This window comes from Cyrtonyx montezumae, unplaced genomic scaffold (genome assembly GCF_038088225.1).
Source record: "Cyrtonyx montezumae isolate F1298 unplaced genomic scaffold, pur_monq_1.0 scaffold_15, whole genome shotgun sequence".
In the NCBI taxonomy this organism is placed as follows: Eukaryota; Metazoa; Chordata; class Aves; order Galliformes; family Odontophoridae; genus Cyrtonyx; species Cyrtonyx montezumae.
In genome coordinates, this window is record NW_027071881.1 from 3470348 (window position 1) to 3485345 (window position 14998).

General features: G+C 41.7%; 1 protein-coding gene across 1 annotated transcript in view; it reads right to left on the reverse strand.

The window, feature by feature from the left end:
* Window positions 1-14998, reverse strand: part of SPNS2 (SPNS lysolipid transporter 2, sphingosine-1-phosphate) — a 118259-nt gene that overhangs the window by 74681 nt on the left and 28580 nt on the right. Inside the window, exon 2 of the mRNA XM_065731752.1 lies at window positions 11782-11847. Coding sequence (XP_065587824.1) covers window positions 11782-11847 — 66 coding nt within the window. The remainder of the gene's footprint in view (window positions 1-11781; window positions 11848-14998) is intronic.

The following is a 14998-nucleotide window of genomic DNA, read 5'->3' on the forward strand; positions in this document are numbered from 1 at the left end:
AGACTAACTGGCCCTATGCTGCCTGCCTCTAGTAATGGAGGATGGCAAATACTTGCCAGATTAAGCTGAACTTTAAAAGATGAAAACTATTACCCCTCATTGCAAGAACTTCAAGAAGACATCTGAAATTATTTTCACTTCCTGTTGTGAAACGCACACATCACCAGCATGGGGTACTGCTCTTCAAGTCTTTCCAGCTGCAGCTATACAGTAATTTATTTCTTTAGGAATAGAAATCTCTTAACACTAGGAATGTGTTAAAGTCTACAGATGATATGGATACAAAAGGATCTGTGTCATTGCTTTTGTGTCATTGCTTTTGTGTCATTGCTGGGAGCTTGGAATTGTCTTCTCTCAAAGCTTTTCCATCAAATTTCTCCCCTCCCAGAGGCTTTAGTGCTTCTCAAAGACACATCTGTGGAGGAAGCACAAATGTCTTAATACTGCCCTCCATACTCTTAAACTCTGCTTGCCAGTCACAGATGGAATTTGAGTATTTTTTTCCTGCTCAATTGCCTGTTTTTTTTCCTGAGATGGCTGTAAAATACTGTGGTATGTAGTGCAATGACAGCTCTTGCTATATACATTCTTAGTCAAAACTGCACTTATTTTCTAAAGGAACTTTCTGTAGTGCTGCCTGGGTTTCAGTTCAAAGCAGCAGTAGAAGAGAGATGTCTTCCTCGGATGGAATTTCCAGTTTTCTCCCCAGCAGCAGCATCCATTGTTCTGCCTAAGGCGCTGGCAGTGTATGCTGAATAAGGAGTCCCCCAGTGAAAGTTCTTTCACACAACCTCAGGAGACCACTTCATAAGAGCAGAAGAACAATGGCAGCAGATCAGAAAACCACGTAGCCTGGTATCCTGTCTGTGACAGTGACAGCAATCAGATCTTCCCAAGGAAAGTACAAAAATCTCCTTTGCAGGCAGCTGCACTACTCAGAGGCTGGCCTAAACCCTCAGTTTTTTTCCCCTCCCAAGAATTCATTTAGATTATTATTGTAAGAATGCCTTATCCCCACAAAGAGCTGGCCTTTTGAGCTCTGGTTCTACCAACACTCCTGGTGGCATCCATTTCCAGGAGATCACTGGCACGTTCAGAGTGATTTCCAGCAAAGTGACTGCTTCTGCATTAGGAGAAAAGATGAGAAGTGTGACCTGCCTTTTCAAGGCATCCCTCCCTTAATGTGTTTTTTATCCTTAATTTTAAGGATGAACAAATGAATAATACAGATTATCTTTAGAACTTCTCCTGTAAGAAGGAAGTGAAGGCAGGCACATGAAGACCAAACATGTGCAGACATTGGTGGCTGAGTTGGACTAGACACAGTGGCCGAGAGCATCATGAAAGTGAACTTGCTGTCTAGTTCCATTCTGAGTCATGAATTCTTTACCAGTCAAGGAAGGAACCATTTGTGCTCTCAACTTATCCTGTACCTTGAACAACTTATTTATTTCTTAAGTAATTATACTTGCAGTCACAGATACTGCATTTTCAGGCAAAGAATTCAACGGCAGCTGCAAGGGCCAGGAAAAACAAAGCTGAACCATTAACCCAGGCTGATGAACAGAACCACTCAGGTCATGGAAGAGGCAGGACTGACTGCACAGCAAGATAAATCTTTGGCCCAAAAGGAGGCTTTGTACTCTTAACAGCTGCTGTGCTGCTTTCTTTTTCTATTAAAGTACATCAGGTATCTCCACCTAAGCATGTCTTAACTACAAGAAGAAGGTTTTCCAGATGTCCAAAGTCCACCCTCCTATCAAGGTGCAGGAGAAGCCAGAGAAGTTAGAGCACCACAGATCTCAGCACCTCCCACTGCTTTGCACAGCCAGCACCCCTCAGAGGGCACCACCAGGAAAGGAGATGTGTCTGAGCACAGGATGGTGCCACAAATTCTTCCCACTTGATATCCAATTCCAACCTTGTTTCACATCCATTGGCACCCATACATCCCTCTGGCAGGGTACAGAGCCACAGCCTTACCCATCTACTTTTCCAAATGCCAGCAACTTTTCAGTAGGCTGATGGACCACAAACTGAATACAAAGACTTGACTGCCATTTGCAAATATATATTGATTAGCAGCACAAGAGAGCTGAAAAATCATCTACGATCAGAAGCAGTCTTCATCCTGCAGGAAGAGGGATGACAGAGCATGGCAGGAAGCCTCGCTCAGTGTGGGAATTGTCCACTGTGATTCCTCAGAAGTTATTCATTGATTCAGTTTTGCCGGCACTATTTGGAAATGCTCTTGCCCCTTGCCATTATAAATGGAATCTACACATTTCACAGTGCCCTCCAGAAAGAGATGCATTTATTTAAGGAAACTGTTCACATACTGATGTTTCCCCATGTTTTAATTTCTCATGTTTTTTGGAAAGGAAAAGAATCATAAACCACACCGAGCCCCTGCCCTGGAACACTGTCCGTCTAGTTGTTACTAAGATTACACATGCACTTCCAAAGTCTGAGCCCTGACCAGTGAAAAACACTCATACCAATCTGGACAGCAGCTCCAGGAGTGAACTGTGCAACTGAAGGTGCATCTCTGGGTAAAAGAATGCAATCTCCATAAAAGATCCCAGGGTTAACAGTAGTTTCAATAGCAAAAAAAAAAAAAAAAAAGACTGGAGTCCTTTTATTTAGAAGGAAAAAACCCACTGTCTTTTAATTGATTCTAACTACTGCATTTCTGGCAGAATGAGTACTACTAGAGAACAACTCATTGAAATAAATTCTGCATTGCACAGGGTTTGCAAATTGCATGCCTTCATGCACCATCAATTACATTAATGGGGGGGGGGGGGAAGGCAGTATTTGGTGAATCCAGAGATTGTTAACATATTAGAAAAGACCACATCAGTCAATTTCAATCAGGTCTAAACATGCAGAAGGTGAGACTGATGACTGACCAGTGGCTCATCTAAGGTTGGTTTGAGTTCAGCGCCCATTCTGTTCCCTGCTCTAGGTAGTATACCATCACAGATGTTCCAGGATGGCAGGTAGGCCTCCTTATTAGCAGTTCTACATAGACAAAGACTGAGCCTTGGGGAGAGCTTGTCATGGTATTGCCAGCAGCTTATTGCCTGGTGATTAGTCAAAGGAGATTCATTTCAGGACTCTGAATCCATAAAGAACACGTTCAGTAAGTCCATATAAAGAAAGCCAATGCCTTTCATACTCAGTGCAAACATTTTCTCAGCTCAGTATGTCACACACTGCACTGTCCAAGCCACTTGGAGGTAAAACAGCAGCAGCAGCTGGCAGAAATACCTCACTGGGGAGCTCGTAGTGAATATTCAACAATCATTGTATAATATCCTGTATTATCACCTTCGCTGCCACAAAACATCCTCAGTGAGAACAACGGCAACTTTGGACAGCCTGCTTCTCAGAAAAATCCGTTCCTTCTCTCTCCTGTTCAACCAGGAGACCTTTCCTTTTAACACTTCCCTTTGTCATGCCATCCTATCCTCACATTTTGTATATTTGCTAATAAACAACCATATGATTACATTTAAGTGTTCCATTTAAGTTAGCATGAAGCGCAGTTGTGTTAGTCAACTGGCTGGAAGTAACTGAGGGCTCGGGGTGGGAGAAACAGAAACATTTAGCACATGTCTGTGCTGGGCTGAAATTACAGCACAGCATTCAACAAGACAAGAAGAGAGAGAGAAAAGCTCTCTGTGCAGTCCACATATAGGATGCTCAGTCCAATACGGGATCTAGAATTTTATTTTCTGTGCAGTCATCTGTAGCTGACAAACCCCAGGGATATTCATCAAAACAAGTGACATGTAGAGCTGGTATTCTGGCCCATCATGACAGGTATCAGTAAAGCTAAATATCCTGAAGAAGTGGGCCTCTTTATGAGAAGGTTTCATCATTCTGTAGATAATGTAAAACAATAACCCTTACAGATGCATCATTTTTTCAAAGCCCACAGGACTTAAGCAAAAGCAACTACAAAGCTGGTAATTTAATTTTGGTACTGTGAGCCACAGCAACAGAATAAAACATCAGATTTATACATTCTAGTGGTGCTCCTGTGAACTCAGGCATGGGGGGATACCCTACAGGAGCACACTGCAGGGGAATGTGTCCATTTAAAAACAGACAAGAATAGAAAAACTGGTGTGAGATCACGTTCCTGATCTGCAGTTTTACTTTCAAGAAGTCTGGTAAAGTGGTGGATTTATCTCATCAAACACTTGCATGGTTCTCAACACAATAACTACATCAGCCCTTCTGAACTAATACCTATTTTTAGTATCGTTTAAAGTATCCTCAAATTATCACTAATTTTGAGCTTGCAGTTTCCCTTGGGAGCAATTTTGCTAGTGTGATTTGTGCCACTTAACTACTTTGATTCACAGTCAAAATTACTAAGTTAAGCATTAATGTATCCTAAACCACACCTGTAAGAGGCTGCTTTTGGAAGAGCCCAGAATGTTAAACTGAAAGCAGCTTGGTTCAGTAGCACATCATCTCTAAAGCACCCTGCTCATTCCAGTGTAAGCAAAAAATACTTCTTTCTGGAGGCAAAGTTTTTCTCTAACTCACCCATCTTCCTGACATGACTCCGTTTACTCACAAAGTCTCTCATGAAACAGCACCTTTATCTTTCTTTGTCAGACTTCGACAATGGTTTCTAGTGCTCAAAAGATGTGGTCAATGGCACTCAGGCATTTTTATTGTTATTTATATTGCTAACAAAGCAGTAGGACCTTATACTAAATAATTCCTGCTGCTGTGAAAAGGAATGATAAGTCTGGAAGGAGGAAATGGTTAAAACTACCTTAGTGTTTAATTCATAATAACTTGATGTGCAACCAAGTGGGGGGAACAGAAGAGGTGAGGACTGGCCTTATCTTGCAAAGATCCTTTCTGCTGAAAATGAAAACATTTCCTTGTTTGCTGCAGCAAAAGGACATGGAGAATACACGTGAACTCCTTCTAGCATTCATCCCATCAAATAACTGCTTCTTTTTCCTCTGAGATTTGATTGTTAAAGAACCTAAACTTGTTAAAGAACCTAAACCATTCTCAGTCATTTGACAAAAACTTCCCTCCTAAAACAGTCCCTTGCACAGTCTGAGAAGAAAATCCGTTTTTGCTATACAACTTATACCAGCACACAGGGATGATCACTATAAAAGCAAGACTGTACAGTAATGTAGTACACAGCACGGAAAATGTGAACCACCTGTATGGAGGAAATGTCAGATGTTCAGATCACCTGGAGACTCATCATTAGAGGGGAAAAAAAAGTCCACAGAGGTTGGTCCAGGGCCACAGTATTCCCCCCTACTACAGAAATGTCCTGGTATTTCCAGAGCCCACAAGGTGTCTGCTGTATCACGAATACTGACAGCATTGTTTTTAATTCATTGCAGGATGTACCTTCAGTGCTCCTGAGCTCCTTTACACTTGGTCAAGACTATTTGGTTTATCCAAATGATCTCTCTGCCAAATCAAACATCCCCTTCAACAATGCTGCAACCACACTAAATGAGCATGGCACAGACCAAGCTTGACCCCTGTATCGTCACATTTGAGATTCCTGCATGAAGTAACTGCTTACATTTCTCCCAGCACAGTATTTGCCGCCCTGCAGAACGGTAGGTTTGTGTTCCAAGGGAATGAGAGTACTTCAGGTGTGTGGGAAGAGCAATACAAATCCAAAACTATCTTAAAATAAATCTTTAAAAGAGAACAATGTTATGGCTCTCCTGGGATGAAGCACACTAAATATACAGAATGCACTGTAAAGGTTTGTCCTATTTTCTCACTCTCAGCTCATAGAAGACCTATATCCAAATTCCCTTCAAGTCGAGGCAAAAAGAGCTTCCCTTCTGGGCTAACAAATCCCTTTATATTGGGTTCAGTGGGCATTAGAAGCAACTGTATGTATAGTTCCAGATCAGGGTAAAGAGGGAATACAGAGCTCCTTCTGATTTAGACTACATCCAAACACTCCTCTGCTCACCATACTTGAAAATTAAACTTAAAGGTTCGGTGAAAACTGTGCATTAAAGCCAAGGAACTTGTTCACAGAAGCTTTTAGTGTCATTACATGGGGAGAGGATATAAAGAAAGCTAAACTGAGTTCCTGAATGTAAGTACACACTTCTTCCCTCCAGCATCAGGTAGCCACTAGATATCTAACAACAACATAAAAACCGTCAGGGTGGTAAGGTAATTTAAGTGCTCACCTTCTTTTAAAATTCACAGTACAGTGCCAATATTAAAACAAACAAACAAACAAAACAACAACCACAAAGGTGGCAAGTTTATCCCTTCTGAACTATTTCTGCATGAAACACACAATACAATGAAGATGAGGGCTATATGAGATCCCATAGCTGATATTAAGCAGAAGTTGATTAAAAGCACGACATAATAACAGCACCAATTCCATCTTCCAGTATAAAGAGCTTGAATGTAATTCTGAGGTTTGAGGAACGTGTGCAGGTGATGAGCAACACATGTTAAGAACTACGAAGAATTTGGTTGAAATTATTACTTCTCAAAATCTGTGGGAAATCTCTGCCCTCATTATTTTAATGAATTACAGAAATGAACACAACCTTGGCAAGAGGTGCCTGAACTACAGCCTAAGGGAAAATAGGCACAAGTGCAAGCTTCCCGTGAAACAAGCAGCCCACATACCTGCCCCGTTAGGCAAACAGCAGAGCAGAAAGGTTGGGGGAATGAACTGCAGTGCTGTGTTAGTGGCCGTGTAGTACCATCAGATCAGAAAGTTCATAAGACAAGCCAGTCTGGAAAGTCTCCCTATTCTAGGATCCTGTGCTCACTTGCTGGCATGCACTACAGGAGGACAAAGTACAGCACTGGCTCTAGCTTTAGCAGCAGTCAAGGACATCTTGGCATCCCTTCCCTCCCCAGCAAAGACTATTTACTTCGCAATCTAGGGCTGCCTAGTGATGACTTGCAATGTAAGCAGCATTTTTACAGTTTGGTCCTTGGCATTCAAGGGACAGGGCTAGGGCACAAACATTTTCCATAACCTGCTCACTGATTCACAAAAACACTTTCATTCTTGACTGCAGAGGGATTTCCAAATAGGCTTAACTGCTTTCATGAATCAGAACTTCAGACTGCCAAGACTAGCATATCAGACACCATTCTAGCAGACAAGAAAAAGCCTGTCAGAACCTGTAATGGACTTAACATGGATGATAATCAGGCTCTGGACTATCTCAGCTCACTCTACCTTAATAAGTGAAAAACCTGCTTACAGGAAGAAGGCAGCTGAGTCTTCTACTAGATCACACTGAAACACACTCAGGCACAACGTGCTTACTGCAAAACAGATGGTGTTTCAGCCTGCTCGATTCAGTATTCACTCTTCTACCATGCATTAGTTAGGATGTGCTTCGGCTTCCCAACCAATCAGAAGGTCTGTTTGATCCTACAGCACCTACCATGCTCTAAACAAAGCACTTGTTTGCAAATCAGTTATAAAATAGGATCAGTTCGGGCAGGGGCTGTCCCTGCTACACTTGTCACAAGCACTAATCAAGGCACAGTCAGTGCCTACGGCCTGCTTGATGCAATCACAGCACCTTGGAGATGCTAGCATCTTTGCAAGGCTGGAACCCACCACTTGGTTACACTAGGTTGTCTCTAAAGGTAGGGTGACTCAATTATGACAAAGTCTCATTTTCCAAATGATCAGTTCTAATTGTAATTGATCCTTACAAGAAAAATCAATCCACATCAAGACTCAAGAAAGTAACTGATGTTTACTAGGCTTCCCGAGAAAACCAGGGGCTGAAAGGCATCTGGGGGAGTACCCAACAGTCTCCAAGCAAGAAGTTCTTTCAGAGCCACTGTTACCTTCCAGATTTCTCACTTTCTTACATTTCCTTGTTTCTGGCTGATGGTATAAACTTCTCGTTAGCAAGATTTCCTCTACTGATATCCTATGCTCTTCCTGAAAACAAACACTTCTGTCCTCTGCATTTCAAGGAAATCCTTGCCATCACAACTATTTGATGGCTTACAGCTTCTCCTTGCAGGACACCACAGTTTCACACGCCTGTCTTTGACCTTGAGCTATTTAGGCTAGAAAATTAAGGTGTCCAATAGCTAGGACCAAACCTCTGGGTCTGACCATCAACCTGGTTGAGTGCCGTGCCCAGGAAGTAGACTGCAGTTCTTGCTCTGGCTCTGGCTCACACCTGCTGTGTGACTTTGGGCAGGACATTTCTCCCATATGGTTCCCTTACTTTCTATCTGTAGAGAAGGGCAAGTTTCATTATCCTTTCTAAATAAAAAAATCCAGAGATAAAAAGGAGACAAACTGTACTAAGAGCTAGCCACTATTATTATTAGCAAGTCAGAGCTCTAAACAGACACTAGCAAAAGACAAAAGCAAAATAAATTCAAGGGCAAGGAAAGCAGGCAGAGCAATAAAGCACAAAAAAAATAATGAAGAAAGGACAGAAAATCCAATGGAAAACAGAGCACAGCAGTGGGCATTATTCCTGTGGTCTAAATATATACAGAAGAAAATGTGACTTAACACAATTTTGAAGCAGTTTAATAAATCTGTTCTCCATACTCTCAGGCTTTGTGGTTTTAGAAGCCTATAGTTTTGACAGTCCAAATTGCTGCCCCTACCCCTTTCCATACATAGGAAAGGCTTTCTGCTGTTTGGCTTATGGCTGCATTGACTGATCAGAGCTGCACAGCTTAAGTAGTCGTGGAGATGTTTTATCACCTTTTGAGATCAGTCAGGATTATCCTTTATCCATCTAACAAAAGCAACCAACAGGAAATGAAAAGAAACAATTAAGCTTGGCTACAGACCTGAAGGACCATTAAGTGCACTTTATTATTTATATAACTGTGTGCACATCGTTCTTAGAAAGGAAGATCAACACAGAATTTTACTATCATTAAGAGGTAATTGAGGCTTTGAAATGAGCATAGTTATATGCTTGTTACTCTACAATGCTACTGAGCAAGTAGCAACTGTGACACATCTGTCAGCGTGTCCTTTGCTGTCACAAGATCCTCGTTACAGAAAATACCACGTTCTGCTCTTTTCCATTATGAATGAGGCTGGAGCATCCCTTCAAATTTTGCTGTACAGGAAGTTAGTTTCCCTCTAAGCAGTTTTCATTGTATCTCCTGGACAAATAGCAACTTGTTTTATATTAACCCCATGATACAAGACAAAAATTCTAATTTTGTCTGCAGTTCTGAGGAAACCAGTCACCTTTGCTTACCAGAGAGCAGGAGAAGCTGACAGTGTGTGAATTGGGCCTTGAATGCTTGGAGTAAGAGAGCTATGAGACCAGCTGTGCCTGCAAACAATGGGTTATGGTATGAACGCAGGGACATACACTGCCTTGGAGGATTTCTTTTCCCCTCACTGTTTGAGTTTTCACCACCATTTCCTCCTAAAGCACTGTGTGCAGCCGTTTCTCAGTTAAAAGGATTTTCATTATTATTTTTGTAAAGCCTATTTGATGAGTGATATGAACAGTGAATGCCACATTTCACTCCCGCTCATTAACATTGTAAATTAATTTAGGACTCATTTAGATGCAGGATTAACAACTTGAGGACTAATCTGCTCTTTATTCAGAGGACACATTCAGGATGAGCAGTCTTTCATCTCATATCACTCAATTAGTTAGCAAGACCATCTCTTGGGAGTAAGATGATATTTCTGACTTTACACTCAGAAAAGAACTGTTCAAGGTTAAGGAAGAGGTCTGGGAGATGCTGGTCTTGATCCCAGCTTTACAGCAGGTTTCCTTTGCAATTTTAGTCAAACATTTTTATACTCCAGCTCCATTTGCAGCTTAGAGCAATGAGACTTTGAGAAGAGTCAAAAATTGTAGGTAGTGTTCATAGCAGTTTAGGCCTGCATGCTCCGTTCTACCAGGGTTAAGAGTACATGGGCCATGTGTCAGCTGTCAAACAGAAACTTTTTAAGCAAAATTAACACGTTCACTAAGTTTTTTGTTATATACCACTAACCTTAATTACATTAAATGATGTATTCTTTTGTGAGCAGTTTTTTCCAGTGGTAGTGCTGTGATTAATACATCATCTACAGTACTATCTACAGTACAAGGGCAAAGCCAAGCTCTCAGTTTTCAGATCATTAAAAAAAAAAAAAAGGAGGTTGTTGCTTTCCTTAAAGCAAAATTTATTGGTTACACAACTCACAACACACTCAGCAGCAATCTTGAAACATCTCAGTGACTCTGTTTTCAGATGCTCTGTACGTTAGCTAGAGAAATAAATAACATGTCTTGCAATTAACAAATGAAACGCCCTGATGGAGCTTAGCTATTGCTTGCTGTCAGTAAATCATCTGCAGAAGGATTTCATCCACTGAGAGGAATGAAGATTATATATGTGCTTCAGCAAGTGCCATTTTCCACCAGAATATTCTGTTGAAGGCACTTTGAGTCTAATGATACACTGAGGATCTGCTCTACAGAGCACAATAAATAAAAACAAATAATTGCTGCAGAAATGAGCCTGACAGACACCCAGTGCCACTTTGAACATGACTGATTGATGCTACTTATAATCAGAAACATTTACAAAGCTCAGACCTTCTGTTCCAGCCATGTGCTGCTTCAGCTTAGCTGAACTCCATTGTCCCATAAGAGACAGGAGAGCATTTTTAAAGCCCTAAAATGGACTGATATTAGTTGTTTGCACTGTAATGTGACAAGACCCTCTAATCACAGATGAGGAGCCTGCTGTGCTATAGGTTGTAGAAAATAAAAAGGAGACACCAGAGTGGTTCTAATAGTCTGATACCAAAGACCAACTAATAGAGCTTCACAATGTTCGCACCTCCAGTGTGAATGATTTTATACCCTCTCTTGTCGGATGTGATTTCATGGACAAGAATGGTAGGAATTTGGTAACCATTGAGGAAAAAATGCATTAAAATACTGTGTGAGAAAAGCTTTTTCAATCCTAAAGACAAGCACAGCATCACAATTCTGCAACTCCAACTTCTAATTCTGTAGGAGGCTTCCAAACCAGGCTGCTTCTCTCCTTAATATACCACATTTGCTGCCTAGCTGGTCCTTTCACCTCTCCATAAAGAACAAATGTGCTGTCATACATGGGACTGCTACTCAACGTCATCGTCTCCAGCCCCTTGACAAAGCCATTCCATTAAAGCAACTCTGGACTAAAGGCCAGAAAAGCTGTATTTTTTTTCCTAGGGTTCTTCAACTCTGTCTGTAAATGTCTACAACATTAAAAGGACAGACATCAGAATGTCAATGATTTTTCTTCCTTAAATACATGGAGAAAAAAAAGCCTGATGTCAATAGCTCTAAAACCATAAAAGTATTTTCAATCAACAAGCATTGCTAGCCCTTCCTGCAGTTTTCACCCTCAACTATTTTCCTGATGTGTGACGTTTTTATGTCACATTGCACTGCCAAATACTGCACATTCAGCAGATTCTCTGTAGAATACATGAAGGGCATCACACCTCATACTTATGTTACATACTTCTCAACAAGAACAACAGAATCCTGCTGTTGGTTTATTGTGAACTTTGCAATCCAGGTTGTTATGTCTTATTAGATTTCATCATATATAATTAGGTCTACTTCTTGGCTCTTTCTGCACTCAAGTTGCTGAGCCCCGATCTCTTGCCTATCAACAAAGTACAACAAACCAAACAACAACAAAATCCCACTCATCTTCGTTTGCCCTCCTCCTAAAAGTGTGTTTCAAAGGAAACATGCCAAAGACTCTTACCTGTCTGTAATAAGCCAGCCCCACTGTCTTTGACTCCAAAGTGCTGCTGGATGTCTAGTAACACACCTGTAAGGAAAACAGAAGTACCTCAGTACCTTCACAGCCCTTAAAAAAAAAGCCTCAAATTCCAGTTTTTCAGATGCACAAATTGTAATGTTCACACATTGCCTTCTTTTCCATACACGCACACTCAATTTCTACTGTAATAGCATAGGCATGCAAAGAGTTTGGGAATTAAATCCTCGTGTATGAGCCACTGGTCTTTCCCTTCTTCTTCAAGGAGACCAAGGATTTTTGGCTTGGTTTCTTTTGTTGTTGTTTGTCTGACCTTGGTGTGGCCAGAATCCAGATCCCTTACTTTTGTTATTTCACAGAAATATAGGGAAACTTGATTCTGTTATCTTAGATGCTTCAAATGATTAAAAAAAAAAAAAAAAGACAGATTGAATCCAAAAAAGTTTCACTGAATCTCATTGAGGAAAGCAACGAAAGGAGTTTCCACGTTTAACTAGTTCTGGGTGGTTCTTCCTTCCAAAAGAAATCAAAATTAAATTTAAAATAGCTCAACAAAGATTGGCAAGTGACCAGCTACTTAGCTTTAAATCAACTACAAACAATGCTTTAACCAGAGAGAAGGACTGGATTATTTCCAGAGGTCTCTTCTGTCTAAACTACTCCACAATGCCGTGCTCCTAATCACATGATACACATATGTCCATAGCTGCCTCTACCACCCTGCACACAGCAGCATATTCCCAGCAATGCCAGAATACCAAACAGGCACATTAAATCACCGAAAGTTAGCAGGAGAAACAGCCTGAGATGTGGTAGAAACCATAGCCTCAGAAAGAAGGGCTCTTTTGAATTTGCTCCAAAAAACAAAACAGCAAGTGCAAGAGGCTGTAACAGTGTGGACAAAGTGAAGCAGAGGAGGTCTTTCTGTCCACCACAAAGATCTGATTAGTGACAATGACAGCTCTGTAGTACTTTTCTCCACAGGTGATCATAATGTGTTTTACAAGCTTGAACTGCTATAGTCATAAATGAAATATATCTAGGACACTGAAGAGCAGTCACCTTGGTTTACTCCTTCAATTTTTTTCTGATGGTGGAGAAGGAAATGTGTTCTGTGGATAGTCAGTGCATTAAGAACAACACAGTACCACAATTACAAGGCCTGCATGAGCTTGGAAGAAGATCTCCAATGATTAAGGGAGATCTGCATGTCTAATAGGTATGAATTTCCTACTCCAGGCCTATTTTATATTCTCTTTGGACTCCAAGTGTTTTGATATGGGATTTAGGGCACTAAATTAGAGGCAGCAGCAAGCAGATGATGCAACACGTCTATGGAGTGATAGGAGTTTCTCTGTGCTGTGGGAATTCTGCTCAGCACATGGGGAGACACTCCTCCCTACAATCTGCACTGCCCTGTTTTCACCTCTGCATGGTAATGACTCACCCCAAACTTTAATAAGATTCAGGAATACAATTAAGCAATGACAGACCAAGGGAGAATACAGTAAAAAGATAGAGCTTTTGATTTTCCCTTCTGCTCTTAGATGATGGGATGGCAGACAGCTGGATCCAGATCCAGGCTCCAGACAGCAATCATGCTGCTGATGAAGATGTCCTCCCAAGCATCTCCTGTCTCCCAATACCTGATCCAAGAAAGGGAAGCCACGTGTGGCTGACAAGGCCCCCTTGGATGGAAGTTCATACCTACATGTCTGGAGGATCTGGAAATAGCCATGAGCAGCTCACAGCTAGGCACCAGTCTCCCCAAGGCTGCCTCCCAGCAAGGCTGACAGCCATTTGAGGTGGCTGCATGATTACATGTCACGTTAGTGCTATCACCTATGATTTCCTAAAGTAAATTCAGCATTCCAGGGTCTGATCAAAGATTAATGCTGACAATATTAATGCTGATGCTTGAAACTCTGTGAGTTGAAACACAGACAGCAGCTAACCTGGTGTGCTGATCAAGATGGGCACAGAGACAGGACTTGCTGAGAAACCCATGCAGTGGGATGATTAGGACTGCTCACAGGTTTAATTCCTTCAGCCCTATCTAGGTTCCTGTACTGGTCCTGCTCTGGTGTTTAAATACTTGACAAAGACACCAGGGCAGTTATCAGATACTTGTGGGCAGCGGGCATGAGGAGGGCTTTAAGAGCAATTTGGGTGTGGAAGGTAAGATAGGGAGAGAATGTCGACTAAATGAGAAAGAAGAACGTGGCTGGCTTTGTTCATCCTCAGTCTCAGAGGGTTTCCAGGATCTAGTCAGGACCCAGAGAACTGTTGCCTCCCATTCTTTAATGGTCATTTCACAAACAGCAAATTCAAAAGACACAGTCCTGAGGCTTTCGGAATGCATATTTAGCAGGCTACGTTACCTCTGATGTAGAGGAAATACTTTGAGAAAGAATTTCCCTGAAGTGCTCAGGTCAGGCTTCAGACAGGGGTGGGTGGTGCTGACCACACTCAAGGCCAGGTATAGACATCACCTGCTGACCAGAGCTACATGCAAACAGAAGCTGCAGGAAGGGCATCTGGTGCAGGGTAGAAAGCTGCTCTGAACAGAGACACCTTAGAGCAGTCCTTTCTTGAACCATCATTTACAGAACCACTCCACAGCAGAGCCAGTGTGAAGAGAGCCCTGGTTACCCTTTATATTTAAATGACATGTGGGCTCTTCACATAACCACTGCTACATTTTTACATGAATAAAGCATTGCAATGGTACAAAAGAGCGTTCATGAGCTAAGCCACAACGAAATTACAATTTCAAAGCAGAAAGACATTATAGCTTCCCTTGGGAGAGCCCCATTTTCCACTCACCAAAACAAAGCATCGCACTTTGATTTCAAACTACTTCTAAGGCAGGTGAAAAATAGAGAGTTAGGCTGCGTATAGAATGAGAAGCTACAGAAACAAAGCTATAGGTTTTCAGTTGCATCAGTAACACAAATGCTGTCTTTTAAATGCTGCTTCTGTGCTGCCACACCATATTGGGCAATAAAACTATTTACTCAAAAAGCACAAGGGTTTCTCAAGGTATCTTTTAATGGGGAAAAGATGTGGAAGGAGCCAGCACTCAACTTCCCACATGAAGCAGCTGAGTGCTGATAACATCACACGTGGCCCCAGCACCTTCACCCAGCTTCTCCCAACATTGTGTTCCCAGCTCTTCCAGGGAAACTCCCTGACCTCTTGG